This window comes from Mixophyes fleayi, chromosome 3 (genome assembly GCF_038048845.1).
Source record: "Mixophyes fleayi isolate aMixFle1 chromosome 3, aMixFle1.hap1, whole genome shotgun sequence".
In the NCBI taxonomy this organism is placed as follows: Eukaryota; Metazoa; Chordata; class Amphibia; order Anura; family Limnodynastidae; genus Mixophyes; species Mixophyes fleayi.
Genome location: NC_134404.1, coordinates 207,829,620 through 207,845,813, shown reverse-complemented (window position 1 = coordinate 207,845,813; position 16,194 = coordinate 207,829,620). Strand labels below are relative to the sequence as shown.

Below are 16,194 nucleotides of genomic sequence, written 5' to 3'. Positions count from 1 at the left end.
GAAGTTAAAATTAAGTTAAAACAAGAGATGCTCAGGCTCAGTTCCTCCTGAAACCGAACACACCTGAACTTAGGGTATCCGAGTACTGAGCCGAGTTGGCTCGGTACTTTCGCTCATTTTCGGATTCCAAAATGAGGCAAAACGTCATTGTGATGTCGTCGTATCTTGGATCTTGGGAGTTTTTGAATCTATAAATACCGCCCTCCACGGCGATCTAGCGCCATTTGAGAGACGGATAAAGAAGGGGTAGGATAAGTGTAGAGCAGTTGGGCAGGCAAACTTACAGAATTGAAAGAGGAGGGTGGTAGCAGTGTTACAGAAAACTCCATTGCTAATTGTCATTGCTGAAATACGAATACTGTATACTAACCCTTCCAGGCTTTTTTTCTGAATTTGCACCAAAAAGTATAGGGTGTTATATACACCCAAAGACAAGAGCTCGATTGCCAATTGTCATTGCTGAAATATAAATATACTAGTCCTTGCAGGCTTTTTTCTGAATTTGCACCAAAAAGTGTAGGGTGTTTTATACACCCAAAGACAAGAGGTCCATTGCTAATTGTCATTGAAGAAATACAAATATACTAGTTCCTGTAGGCTTTTCTTCTGTATTTCATCAAAAAGTGTAGGGTGTTATATACACCCAAAGACATGAGCTACTTTGCTAATTGTCATTGCTGAAATACAAATATACTAGTCCTTGCAGGCTTTTCTTCTGAATTTACACCAAAAAGTGTACGGTGTTATCAAAATGGATTCACAGCAGTACACAGAAGAGCAGGAGCACCAAGCAGCTGCTGCCACCAGTCATGATGATGGTAATCCCTGTAAGTCATCTGGTAAAACCTATGTAAAAGTACATAGTGTTTTTAAGTCCGACAAACAAAAATGTAAAAGTCAAGAAAAAAAACACCTGAATCAAGGCATAGTTAAGTGCCGAAAAAAATAAAATTGCCAACATGCCATTCTACACACGCAGTGCCAAAGAAAGAATCAGCCCTTCACCTTTCTCTATGAGTGCTAGTTCTGCAACTGTCAATGGGGCATCTTCTTGTAAGGTCAGTCTTGATGATGCAAGACCTTGTCATTCTGACTCAAAAATTGTGTTATATAGGTAACACAAAAAGAGGAGAATTGCATTGCTAATTCTCATTGCTGAAATGCAAATACTAGTCCTTGGAGGCTTTTCATCTGAATTTGCAGGCAAATTCAGAAGTCTTATATAGGTAACAGACAAAGAGGAGTGCTCCATTGCTGAGAGTCATTGCTAGGAGTCATTGCTGAAATACAAATAGGAGGGCTAGAAGGCATGTCTTCTGAATTTGAAATTATAGGGCTGGCTGGCTTGGTCTAAATCTGCAGTTACATTTTACTGTACCATAGCTCAAACAGAAACTGGAGGGTGACATTGTTGTTGTACCTTTTTAAAGAAAGAAAAAACTCTAAAAAAAGGTGAAAGTTTACTGTAGAAAAACATAAAATTGGCAAGATACCATTCTACCAAAAATATTACCAGGCATACCAGCATCAGGTAGCTCCCTTCTCTGAGCTAGATTTCAGCACCAGAGGCTATTCCTCACCTCTACCACAAAGTTCGTAAAAATGTAATTATTGGGCTCCAAAATGCCATTCTACCCACTGTACACTTAACCACAGATATCTGGACAAGCGGAACTTGGCAAACTAAAGATTATATGACTGTGACAGCCCACTGGTTTGGTGATTCGCCTTCACCAGCAGGAACAGCAGCAGCATGTACCCAAGTATGTCACATTTTTCAGAAGTAGGCTACTCTGTGTATCAGCAGCTTCACTAAAAGGCATACAGTTGACAATCTGCTACAAAAAGTAAGGGATGTCACTGCTTGGACTCTCCTGGGAATATGTGATTTCTGATAATGCCACCAATATTGTTAGAGCATTACAGCGGGGGGAATTCCATCACATTTCCTGTTTTGCTCACACAATCAACTTGGTGTTACAGAACTTTTTAAAAATGACAATGACATGCAGGAGATGCTGTCTGTGTCCCGAAAAATTTAGGGTCATTTTCGGGTTTCTGCAACAGCATGTAGGAGAATGCAGCAGCTGCAAGAAGACTAGAATTTGTAGAGAATGTACTTTAGTCCAGCAAAGTAGTCACCTATGAAGAGAGTGCAGACATGGTTAGCTTGAGTCAAGTGATTGCCTCAATTTTTGAGAAGCAACTTGAGAAATTGAAGGATGAAATGAAACTAAGCAAATCCGCTAACTATATTGTATTTGTAGATCTAGGACTTAATTCACTTCGCCAGGACCCAAGAGCTATCAACATCTTGTAATGACGTCTCCTCCTTCAGTTTCTCTGGTAAAACCAGCTGCATTAATAGTAGATATTGGTCGCAGATCTAATATTAGCATAGTCCCCATGGCGTCTGTGATCCGCTTTGCGACTGGGTGAGAGCTTTCTTACTTTCTTCCTCTAGCAAAGGATTGTTTAACTGTCATTTGTTGTAAACTACTAGTACTATTCTTCTGGGTTGAAGATCGACCCCCAGCAGCAGCAGCAGCGGAACTAACATTTAATAATTCTTCAGAGTAATCATGGCTTGTGGAGGAGTCATTTAGCCTTAGCAACTTGGATGCAGGACTAACTCCCATCACTTGTGAGGATATTGATGATGAAGGTGTTGGGGGTATAGATTGCAGGTGCTGGTCATTGGCCGATCTGAGAGGGCTCCATCCCGCCCTCTCAGATCGGCCAATGACCGTCGCCTCTCTTCCCCCCTGATCACCTCCTCCCACGCGCGTATCCAAGACTTCGCCCGCGCTGCCCCCCTCCACTGGAACAAGCTCCCTCCCTCCATCAGAACTTCCCCCAATCTGTCCAGTTTCAAACGGTGTTTAAAAACCCACCTTTTTCTTAAAACCTTTCAGTCTCCTACTTAACTTCCTACCTGCTCTTCTGACTCTTCCCCTTCATTCCCCTTACCCTTCATTCCCCTTACCCTTTCCTTCATTCCCCTCCCCCTCTCTATTCCTCCTTCTCTCCCTCTCTCCCTTGTGTCTCTCTGTCAGTCTACCCCACCCCTTAGATTGTACGCTCCTTTGAGCAGGGTCTTCTCTCCTCCTGTCTTCTCCACTTTCAACTCTGCTCGCCAGCTTCCCTGCCTCCTCCTCGAGGACCCTCTTCCCCCGCCCCCTCTCGCTCCCTCCTCTTCCCCCTGGGGGTCTCCCTCTCATCCGTGCCCTCCCTCCTAGGTGCCGTTGTTGGCAGACCATCCCCTCTCCTCTTCCCCGCCCCTCTAGCTGTGCCCTGAGCTCACTGAGTTACTGTGATTATTGTTTACTGTACTGTGCTGTCTCACCTCGTATGGTAATTTCGTTTGTCCCTGTACGGCGCCGCGGACACCTAGTGGCGCCCTATAAATAAAAATTAATAATAATAAAAATAATAATGAGAGAAGGGAGGTAGATGATGCTGGACTGCTTGTTGTTATTTTTTTAATATAAGTTTCTGCTTTTCCCAAAAGCTTTCCATGAACTCGCTTCAAATGCCATAACATGGATGAGGATCCTAGATGGTTAAGGTCCCTACCTCTACTGAGTGTGGCTTTACAAACCCTACAAATGGCTAGACAATTGTTGTCAGGATTTGTGTAAAAATAGTTGCACACATAAGAGGTGGATTTTGGTCTTATGCCCAGGCATGACAATGGCCTTCTTCTTATCACTGGTAAGAAGTGCTGCAATCTTTGTTTGAAAGTGTATGAAAATAATATTGTGACCTGTGAGGTGGTCAAAATTGACTGCAAATGACTTTAAATTAGAGTTATTGAGGTTAATAATAATGTAGGATCAAGAAAAGAGCAAAATTATGTGATTTTAGCATATTTTAGCAATTTGTCTAAAAAAATACAGATCCAAAAACCAAAACACACAAGGGTGGTTTTGCCAAAACCAAAACCAAAACACGAAGCTAATCCAGATCCAAAACCAAAACCACTTCACGGGGGTAAGTGAGAATCTCTAGTTAAAACATTTTCAGAAGCTTATTAGAACTGAATACATTTTAGATAAATATGTGATCGTGGAGGGAGGTTCCTACAAACTGCAGACTTATTTCAGTAATTCCATGGCAGGACACTACAGTCAACCTCTTCAACATCTAAAGTATTGATAACAGAGAAAAACAGCTTGGATTCAGCTGCGCTGCAAATGTATAAAAGGATTTTCAAGTTTTGTCAAGGTAGAAACTTTAATTTGTATATATGGTTACCTGTTTTTTTTCCTGACTTCAAAAGACTATGTACTTTTACATAGGCTTTACCAGATGACATACAGGGATAACTATCATCAGGACTTGTGGCAGTAGCTGCTCCTGCTCTTCTGTGTACTGCTGTGCATCTATTTTGATAACACCCTACACATATTAGTGCAAATTCAGAAAAAAGCCTGCACGGACTTGTAGATTACTATTTCAGCAATGACCAAATGACCAATGCAGCTCTTTTCTTTGGGTGTATAATAGACCCTACACTTAGTAGTGCAAATTAAGAAAAAAAGCCTGCAAGGATTTGTATATTTATATTTGTATATTTGTATTTCAGCAATGACAAATTCAGCAATGGAGCTTTCTCTAACACTGCTACCACCCTTCTCTGTCTTTTCTATCACTTTGCCTGCCAAACTGCTCTATACTGTGTCCTACCCCTTCTCTGTCCCGAAAGTACCGAGCACTCGGAACCCCTAAGTTCGAGTGGGCTCGGTTTTCGGGAAACCAAGCTCGCCCATCTCTAGCTGCAATACACAATTATTTAATAATACACATACACAATGCCTAATATTCAGGTAAAATATGAACATTTGTTTAAAATATGAGCAAAAATAATTCTTTTCCTCATTTATGTTTGTGAATGTATGTGTGAAATAATAGTTGCCTACAGTATGTGATCGAAATTGCAGTGAATAGTCCTGATAGTAGTTTATACAGTATAATTAGCAAGGTGCAATATTTTCTTAATGTGACTTAAAATTCACAACTCACACTTTGCCCTGCATTTCAGAGACAGTTCTGGACATATAGGTGGTGAAATCATTAATGGCTTTGCATGAGGACAGTGAGGGTCTGAGGCACAAAATTTGCATTATGACCTTAGGGGCCTACATACACTAAATACTAGCAACTTCTACTCAATTGGTCACATTTAGTTAAAATTGTTTTAGCCCATTCTGTTACCACATACATAATTTGCCACCTTTTAAAATGATTAACAGTGATATTTGCTACCAGGACATCTCAGCAGATGATATATTTACTAAACTTTATAATAATGTAATTTACATAAAATGCTTCAATGGAATCCAACCTATAACCCTAGAGTTGAGAGATAGCAATGCTAACCACTGTGCCACCCTGTAAATTCATTCCATCAAAATATGTCAAATAATTATTAATTAGCCTTTTTTTAAAAAAAATAATAATTCAGTATTGTTTGAAAGATGTCTCTAGAATTGGATAGGTTTAATCTACACTTTAAAACTATTAACTAATTATGTTATTGCTTTTAACTGAAAATGGTATTTTACTTTACAATTTAGGTCACAACGATTTGGGACCTAGACATATAAAAACAATTTCTACAAGCAACTGCGTGCAACTGTGTGCTGAACAAAGCCCTTTCTCACTTTGTGAGGCAGGTAAGAACAGGAACTGAATGTCAGACTGTGACATATATACATCTGCAGCCTCTTCCTGTCTGAAAACCAAGCATTGTCTCTTTAGCTGGATACTGTGCAGTGCATCTCTACGCTGAAAGTACATACACTTGTAGCTGGCTGCATGTTTCGCCTTGGATGATGACAACTACACTCCAGAAATTCATTCAGTCCCTGGATCCCAAAACGCTTCCCAGGACCCTGCAAATACAATCTGGATTTTATGATGGAGGTAATGCCCATGATTCCCTTAAACATGATTTGGATAATATCATATAGTATGAGGTATTAACAAATGGAATCAAAATGCTGCAATATACTTCTAATGGGATTTAATTAATTTTTAACCAGTTTCTAATCAAATTTTTTAGCAGACTAATCTAGAAAATAAAGTATCACTGGAAATGTGATGTTGAAGTTCGTACAACCTAATCAATAGAAAAGTTTTTTTATATCTTATTATTATTACTTATAGCACTGTACTTAGGGGTTGTTGGTTTTACATTTCTGACGGGTGCGAGCTAGATCAGTCATAGCCGTACAAGTCAATCAGTTTTGGCTTTACCCGTGTGTCCTTGTATCTTGCTTCATGTTCTTTATAACACTTGTAGTATACATTGCCTAATACATTTTGGGGGGTATTCAATTGTTGCTTTTAACGCGCTAAAACAAAAAAAAACGAGCGCTCGAAAAATACTACAGTTTATACGGTAATATGTGCGTAAATACCGTTAATACGGTAGTTTACTCGCTGAATTTCATCTCGCAGCTCAGGGAGCTGCGAGATGAAATTTAGCGAGTAATTACCGTATTAACGCTAATATTTTTAGAGCGCTCGTTTGAGAGTGTTAACGGCAACAATTGAATACCCCCCTTTATGTACAGTATTATGCCCCTTGAGTGGACATTCAGTACTTTGCCGGTAGGTCATATACATAATTGTAATATGCTCTACTTCCCCACTGTACACAGCTGCTATTTTTGTGGTGCCTTATAATAAAAATACATTTAGAGTATATTACCCAAATATTTACATATTTTAACATTTGTTTATTTCTTTACTTTGTCAATTTATAAATATTTGTACCCCCCTATGAAAATCAGATGCTAAGCTAAAATTTAAGGGGTCTGGGGTCACCCTTTGACCTTGGTCATCTTTTGAACAAAACATTTATATGTATATACATTATCTACAAATCATACATATATATACAATAAACGCAGAAAATATATGAGTCCTGCTCTGGAAAAGACTACAAATCACACTGCCCTATAAAGTGGAGCTAGTGTCAGTGCCTGAGTAGAGTTAGATAACTCAATATAAGATATTGTTCTTATTTTTTAAACAGAAATCCTGACCTAGTGGAGGAATTCCAGGCACCTATGATACCACTATGTGCTTGCCTATGGAAATGGCTCAGGATTATGATGGTATTACAAAAAGTTACCATCAGACTCCTTGTTGGTTTACTATTGCTATATTTCCATGGTATTTCTATGTCATTTTTCTTAAATGTGTGTTTAAGCCTTCTTGAGTAAGGATGTTGGTTTTTATTTTCTAATTTTACGCTGCTCTCTTGTACCAAAATAGGCATTCTATAAAGAGATTTAATTCTGTGAACGGTGAAACTATAAGGATATTTCAAGCCACAGAATACAATTAAGAGGCTTCTGAAAATATTCTCTAGAGCAATACATTAATGGATTTGTATTTATTCATAAAGTATCAAGTTTACCACACTGTAAAATATGATGGACTTTTAAAAAATGATTGGAATTGATAGTGGCTAGCAACACAACGTAACGACCAATATACAAACTGACTTTTAGTAATCAGATTTAAAATAAATAAATAACATAATACACAATTAACTTCTTTACATTTTAATATACTTAGCAAGCATGTATCCTGTTTGTGTTTTGTACAATGCTTACATTCTAGTAAAATATATTGTTAAAGCATAAAATGAATTAATTCCAATTATGTAGAGTTTATGAGGTTTTTTTTTTATCTAATGTAGTGGTATGGCATAATATTATTAGATTGGTGTTTGCATAAGCAATCTTGTAAGAATATTTGTAGAACCTACAGTATGTGTAGCACAGGCCTCAGACACTGGTTTGACAGAATCAACGGAAAATAATAATAATAAAAAAATTAACATCTAATAATTTGTCAGTTACTTGTTAACTGCTGTTTAATAAAGAGGGTCAACACACTTCTGGTTGGACAGCTTTATATTGTGGAACTTGGTTTTAAAACAATGTTAAATTACAAGAAGGAAAATTACACCACATTTTTGTGTTTTTTATTACATTTTGTAAGCACAGCAATGTAAAATGCACTGTCTTATAAGAACTTAAGTAAAATAATAAGGACTACTATACAAAATAAATAGACAGACTAAACCTAGACATAGATTAAATAAATGGTATGGGCAGGATAAGTTAGCTAGGCAATATACGAGTAGGCAGGAAAGGGAGCCAGTTGGAAGAGGAGAGAATAATATATTAGCATATAACACCTGTGACAAGTGCTGTCTTTACTGTGTGTGGTTTTAAACACTGTTGTTATTTTCTTCATAGATCATACATTTACAATGATTGTTTATAATATAGCTACTGCTAGATTTGTTACAAACTTATCCACATGTATGTATGATCATTAACCTGCTCCTTACTAGTCATAGTACATGAACGTCTGGCTGGAGGGTTTATGTCTCTTACCTGACATTTGTATATATGTGTGTGTGTGTATATATATATATATATATATATATATATATATATATATATATATTATAACTTGTAATGGGAGCTGCACCATGAGAACAAGTTGCTTATATTTTAGGAAGTATATTTACTTATTTATTTATTTACTATATTTATTTATATATTGTTATTTTTAAAGACTTTATTTATTAAAGTTCGTCACAAAAAGTAGTTACAATCGACAAGGTCAAGAGATACAATATACAAATGATATTTAATGATAAAGGTAGGTTGAGGTGACCAAGAATAATTAAAGTGATGGTCCGAGATTTACAAGTGTAGTAGCAACAGTAACATAGAACTGAGAATAGACCCAGACAGGTAGTGTGATAATGTGATGTTTTGTATAAAGGGGAAGAAAAGAAGTAGAAGTAAGAAGAGGGGGGGGTTAGGGAGGGAGGGGGGGGAGAATTAATTTTCCCTATGCCCATAAAAGAAAATATATATATATATATATCATGGTACCAAAAGTCATATCTGTCCTGAAAATAACCAATATAAATATTAATTTGTGTGGCCTGACAAATAAAAAAAGTTATGTTTATTTGGACGAAACCAATATATATATATATATATATATTAGGTCGATTTGCTGCTCCAATTTCCATTAACTTCGCTATTATTCTGGTCATTGAGACATTTATCAGTGGACTGTTGGTGCTACTTGTTTCAGATAGCTGGGACTATTTAACGCCATTTGAGGAGATATCATTGGATCTTTTAACTCTTTCTTATTTTATATATGTACTTTCTAGTGACTGCAATTTCTGTTTTTATGTGTTTGCTTTTAGTTTGTTGATGTTTTAAGAGGTTTAAAGTATAACTGTGGTTTAACATTGGGATTGTGCTAGAAGGTTTTCTGTCCTGTGCCTTTTGAATTATTTTTAAGTTTAGTAATAAAAGTGTTTTTATTCCCATTTCCAGATAGTTTGATATTATATTCATGACCACAAGCACATTAGCACTCATTTCTAACTAGTATGTTTGGTGTGAGCGCAGTTACTTTCTGTTTAAGATGAGGGGGGAGTGGAACATTTACTGTGATGGGATGCTGAGGGGAGGTGTGGAACTTTCACTGTGAAGGGGTGGTGATGGGGGGGGAGGGGACGCAGAGCATTTACTGTGATGGGATGGTGAGGTAGAAAATTTTCTGTGATGGCAATTGAATCTTCCCTATTATGTGAACACGAACAGAAAATGTCCATATCTGGGTATATATGCTTATGGTTTGTAAAGCTAGGAAGTGGATAGTGATTACTGTGTGCATGGATGGTAGATTTGAAGATAATTATAAACGTGGTAATTCTTGAATCTTATACAAGTTTGTTAATATTTTAAGCTTTTCTTATATAACGGAAAATAATTCAAAATTCTGAAAGTTTTTGCTTTTGAATCTGGAATTAATTAAAAATTGTGAAAAATAGGTAAAATTATGTGAATTTGTGCTGTTTTTGCTTCTACATTACTATTGCTAGCATTAACTGTTATTTACAGTCTATTTTCTAATGATCTCTTAACAACTTTCAAAATTTTCCTCAATGTATTCCTGCTGACCCTCTCCCATTGTCACACATGCTGCCTATCAGTTACTTACTTGGTGTATCTTTTTTTTGTTTAAATAGAAAATGTAAATGTAATTGACGTAATCATCTTTGAAGATGATGATGAGGATGTTAAGAAATAGGAGCTCTTCTGTTTGTTTAGTCTAGCATATGTGCAACTACTGCTACTATTTAGTTAAGTGTAGTATCATTCCTGCAGTTCACTGATTCAGCTGGTTGGTAGGCAAAAAGTTACAAGCTTCATTCAGCTCACAGTCTAGCAGTCTCAGGTGTGCAATCACCTACCACACTCATGCAGCTAATCATCCTGCAGTTCCGATTGGTGTTGTTGCCTTTCTAAACATCTTCCTGAAAACATACCAATGCTGGTGATAGCTCCTGCTTGATCTAGTTTTCCTTGTTTCCTCCCTTGTTCTACCATCTGTGTTTGACCTGGATTGTTTATAGGAATTCCTGTCTTCTCCACTCCTGACTCCTGTTAAATGGATTTGATCACATATCTCTATGTGCTCTGACCATTGGCTGGTTTAAAGGATTCTGCTGTCCTCTCTACTCCTACTCTGCCAAATACATTCTGGTTGTTCAGTAAGTGTTTCCGTGTCTTGTCCACTCCATTTGACAACTGGCAGACTACTCTGCATTAACTCTTGCCTGTCCTGCTCAGAGTTCTGCTATTTACAGTCTAGTTGTTCACTACATGCTGCTGTGTGCTATCCAATCCATCAGACAAGTGCCAGACTACTCCACATGAACCTTTGATTCTCTGGCTCACAGTTCTGCTAATATATCCTGGTTGCTCATTACTACCTACTTTGTTCTGTTCTCTCCAGTTCTAGATCAGCAACTGCTACTACCCAAGCCAAAGGTCTGGGGGCAACCAAGTACTGTGGAACATAACAAATTCCTCAGAAAGGGGTCTGTTAAAGGTGAACATTTTGCAAAGTGGTTCTAGCAGTTGAAGATCTCACGCTACTCTGCCCTTAACAGAGGCTGATGATAAAATTGTAATTTGTCACTATTGAGGAAGATAACTGGTGATCACTGTTATTCAAATGCCCATGATTCATTTGTTAACATTCCTATCTATTCTCCAGTTCAACAACCAAAAAACAACCAAACAAATCAAGCACTTCAGCCACAAAAGTGACAGTCCCTGTCGCTAAAGTTCTTGGTTTGTAAAACTAGGTGTATGTCCTTTTCGACATAAGGGTGTTTGGGTTGCCCCAAGTACAATGCCATCTTAACTTGCACCATTTAACATTGTGCCCTGTCATCATCTTTTAAATGTCTACTTGTGCTGCTGTTCATAGTTGAGATCTTGTGTTCAGTCTTGTCTTAATGAAGGGTTTTGTAACTCTGCCATCATTGGATTTGCTTTCTCTGATTCTATACGGAATACTGAGTCTATACGGTTCTCTGAATTCATCACATAGTGTAAATCGTCAGCCATCATATCTCCATATATACATGTATTCTTTGCAAGTGCCAAATTCTATCCTCTTGCTTTCTCAGAATGTGGACTTTCAATTGCATTGTCTTGTCAAAAGAGATGTTTGTGGCAACCAAATCTGCAGCAATGTCAGTTATACATACTTACTTGTGTGGGAAGGCCTATCTGAACTGTTTGTTTTACATATTTCTTACAATTCGCTAATATAATATGTATATTTTCCACTGGTCAACACTTATTTTATTGCCATATCATAATAGAGTGATTTTGGGGTAATGTCAGGCAGCGTGTACTTACAAATCGCATTGAAATTGTCTCAAACAGTTCAAAAGTAAACACATGAAATACATACTGGCATTTTATTCAGTTTTATAAGGTATAAACATAGTAAGCTGATTTGGATAATTACAATTAATGCATATTAAAACTTGTTTGTACAGTTTTCTTTTATGTGGGTTTTCTGTCCAATCACATTGGAGGCTCCAGCAATAGTCTGCCATCATATGTCCATCTCATGTTCCTTGATACCTTTCCTCCATCACCTTTATATCTTGATGAAACCTCTCCCATTATTACTCACTGAAATCCCCAAGATTATCCAAAAATTTGTGTAAGTGGCTGTCACGAACACGCTCCCAGCTGCCGTGACTTTGGGGTGTTTGCTGTATGTGGTCACACATGCCGCAGTCTCTCCCTGAGTGTTACATCAGGTTTGGTCAAACTATTCCTAAGTTTTGACCTGTTGGTAATTCTTCACAGATATATCTCAGAGAAATAACACTCTCAATAAACCGGTCATAATCTCCTGCACGTTTAAATACCAAATATGATGAGATTACAACAATATCCAATCTCATCCTGAAATACCCCTGACTATGGCTGTTCCCTGTGTAGTTGGTATCTATGTTTTAAGACCCTGGTGTGGTTTTTGCCCCTCAGTACGGAGTGGCTTCCAGATTTCCCAAAATATGAACTATGACATTTTCCTTTGAGGGTCATATTTCTATATACCTGTATAGGCTTTCACATGCTGCCTACCAGGATCTCCAGCTGTGATTGGCACCACAAAGTCTATTCAAGTGTCTAAAGCGAACATCCTGGAAGCTGCTAAAAGTGGCAGGCTTATCTCCTCACACTGGGATGTAAAAAGCCATCAAACACAATTACATCAGACCCTGTGTCTTTAACTGTTACACTAACTTATCAATGGATTAATTTGATACAACCTAATTACACTGCAGTTAGGAATTATCCCTTAGAAATAACTGCAAGCTCTCTATGTTCACGACACCTTCCCTTTTTAAGAGATGGCATGGGGATTGACTGACAGGTCATTGCCCAAGCCATCTCCCACAGATCCCACCTGGTTCAAATGGAATATCTGATAGCTGGGTCTCAATAGGTTCTCTGGGGAGAGGGGTTGAGAAGGGGTTAAATATCTCAGACAGCTGGGACTTCGGGTCCTGCAATAGCTTTGGGCCAACCTCTGCATTCTTACCTACGCTCTCTGTACCTTTCACTGACTGTGTCTCTTTGTGGGTACTGCTTGAGAGAACGTCTCCCTCCCACAAAAGCTCCTGTAAGTGGGAACCCCTCAATCTGGGCACAGCGGAATACCTACGTCCACTCTGCCCTGCTTCCCGGTTACAAGATTCCCTGTCTGTGGGATACACTACGTGATTCTGATCTGAGGGTCTAAGGAACAGGACACTCCGCTCCCCCTTAGACTCATCTATCTGGGGGTGTAGAGTAACAGGGAGTTTGGGCCCTCATCTACCCCCTCTAAGCCGTTAGACGGCTGACTAGGTAAGTGTGGGCTAGCCACTGACCCCCCTGTCTCTATAGAAAACTCAGATGAATGGTCAGAACTCAGATGTAGATCTGAGTGGTGAACATTCGAACTACAGGTCCCAGCAGCAATGTAAGGATTGTTGTCACTCACTACTTCCCGTTGGTCAGGACTATGTGTCTCCCCCACATGCTCACCCGCTCTGTGTGCAGCTGGTTCAGGCACAGAATACACATCTTCATTCTGCCCGCCCTCCCAGTTACCTTGTACAGCATCTTCTGAGCATATTACCTGGGTAGAAACATTGTCTTTCTCTAGCACAACAGAATTAATCACATGGTCATCTGTCCCATTTCTAGAAAGCACATTATCTATACCAGTATTAATGCCAATATCTGCAATCACAGTATCCGCTGTCCCTATCTCATGACAAGATGTCAGCGTAAAAACAGGTTTAGATTCTAACACAATACTGTTATTGGCATTATCCTCATTATTCGCATTAGGTACAATAATACATTCTCTTTCCTTGTCATCTCCTGGTGCCTGGGAAAAAACAGGGTTACTCTCAGCAGGTTCTGGTACTGTAACATGGGCGGCATTAAAATCATTGCACACTTCAAGTATAATATGGCATTTCCGTTCCCTGCCACGTCCTGCTGCCTGGGAACAAACGTTGGTATTCTCAGCTGATTCTAACACAGTGACATTAGCATCATTACTAGAGATGGGCGGGTCCGGTTCTCCGAGAACCGAACCCACCCGAACTTTGGGTATCCGAGTACCGAGCTGAGCAGCTCGGTACTCTCCCGCCCATTCCGAATCCAAATCGAGGCCGAACGTCATTGTGACGTCGTCGGATCTCGGGACTCGGTTCTCGCGATACTTCAACTTTATAAATACACGCCTCCACAGCAATCCATCGCCATTTGACAGAGGGAGAGAGCAGGGTGTAGTCATAGGCTAATTAGAGCAGGGACAGAGAATACCATATTGTTCTTGCAATTGCTCTAACCAAAATCGCTAGTGCAGAGAGGAGGATAGAGGTTTATTATTTTTTCTTCATATTTGGCACTCCCCAGCGCTTTTGGGGTGTCCCCCATAATTGTGCATTAATATTTCTGGCTGTCAAAAGTCATATCTGTCAGCAGTATCTACTCAATAATTTGTAGCACTCCTCAGTGTTTTTGGGGTGTCCTCCCTAATTGTGCATTAATATTTCTGGCTGTCAAAAGTCATATCTGTCAGCAGTATCTACTCAATAATTTTTAGCACTCCTCAGTGTTTTTGGGGTGTCCTCCCTAATTGTGCATTAATATTTCTGGCTGTCAAAAGTCATATCTGTCAGCAGTATCTACTCAATAATTTGTTGCACACCTCAGTGTTTTTGGGGTGTCCCCCATAATTGTGCATTAATATTTCTGGCTGTCAAAAGTCATATCTGTCAGCAGTATCTACTCAATAATTTTTAGCACTCCTCAGTGTTTTTGGGGTGTCCTCCCTAATTGTGCATTAATATTTCTGGCTGTCAAAAGTCATATCTGTCAGCAGTATCTACTCAATAATTTGTTGCACACCTCAGTGTTTTTGGGGTGTCCCCCATAATTGTGCATTAATATTTCTGGCTGTCAAAAGTCATATCTGTCAGCAGTATCTACTCAATAATTTTTAGCACTCCTCAGTGTTTTTGGGGTGTCCTCCCTAATTGTGCATTAATATTTCTGGCTGTCAAAAGTCATATCTGTCAGCAGTATCTACTCAATAATTTGTTGCACACCTCAGTGTTTTTGGGGTGTCCCCCATAATTGTGCATTAATATTTCTGGCTGTCAAAAGTCATATCTGTCAGCAGTATCTACTCAATAATTTGTTGCACACCTCAGTGTTTTTGGGGTGTCCCCCATAATTGTGCATTAATATTTCTGGCTGTCAAAAGTCATATCTGTCAGCAGTATCTACTCAATAATTTTTAGCACTCCTCAGTGTTTTTGGGGTGTCCTCCCTAATTGTGCATTAATATTTCTGGCTGTCAAAAGTCATATCTGTCAGCAGTATCTACTCAATAATTTGTAGCACACCTCAGTGTTTTTGGGGTGTCCCCCATAATTGTGCATTAATATTTCTGGCTGTCAAAAGTCATATCTGTCAGCAGTATCTACTCAATAATTTTTAGCACTCCCCAGTGGTTTGCGCTCAGAATGGATTCAAAGCAGTCCACATATGATCTAAATGAGCAACCAGGTTCTGTCACCAGTCCTGATGTTAGTGTTCCCAGTACGTCATCTGGCCAAGGCGATGTCAAACAACAGAGTGTTTTCAAATTAGTGCAAAAAACAAAAACCAAAAAAAAATTTACTGTATTGAAGCGAAAAAGAAGTGTAACTGAGCAAAAGTTAAGTGACGATAAAAAAAAAATTGCAAGCATGCCATTCTACACACGCAGTGGCAAAGAGAGAATGAGGCCTTCACCTTTGGCTATTAGTGGCAGATCCCAAAAAGTTACCCAGGCTACAATTGGTGCACAACTACTGTTACGCGTCAAAGCTGAGCTGCAAGATACCAGTGAGGCATTACAGGAGAATATTTGCTCTGATTCACAAATGACAACAATCCCTGTGGAGAGTCCATCCAACAGTGGGATGTCTAATCGTGAGCATTCTGCTGATGTGTGCCTTAATAGCCCGAGTGTAGCCGGTGATACCCAAATTGAGGATGCCACTTTGGAATTAGAAGAGGATGAGGGGGAGATTTGTGTAGGCGACGAGGGCGCTAATGAGGATGTTGATGAGGATGAGGTTGTTTGTGTAAGTCCTGCACCAGTGGCAGCAGTTCTGGCACGTGACAAGAAAAAGGCCATTGTCATGCCTGGGCATAAAACAAAAAAATCCACTTCTTATGTGTGGAATTATTTCTACCCAAATCCAGA

General features: G+C 38.9%; 1 protein-coding gene across 1 annotated transcript in view; it reads left to right on the top strand.

Annotated features, from left to right (window-relative positions):
- Nucleotides 1-5,731: 5,731 nt before the first annotated feature.
- The window catches only part of THEMIS (thymocyte selection associated), a 79,835-nt gene continuing 69,372 nt past the window's right edge, over nt 5,732-16,194 (top strand). Inside the window, exon 1 of the mRNA XM_075200661.1 lies at nt 5,732-5,928. Coding sequence (XP_075056762.1) covers nt 5,835-5,928 — 94 coding nt within the window. The 5' untranslated portion in view covers nt 5,732-5,834. The remainder of the gene's footprint in view (nt 5,929-16,194) is intronic.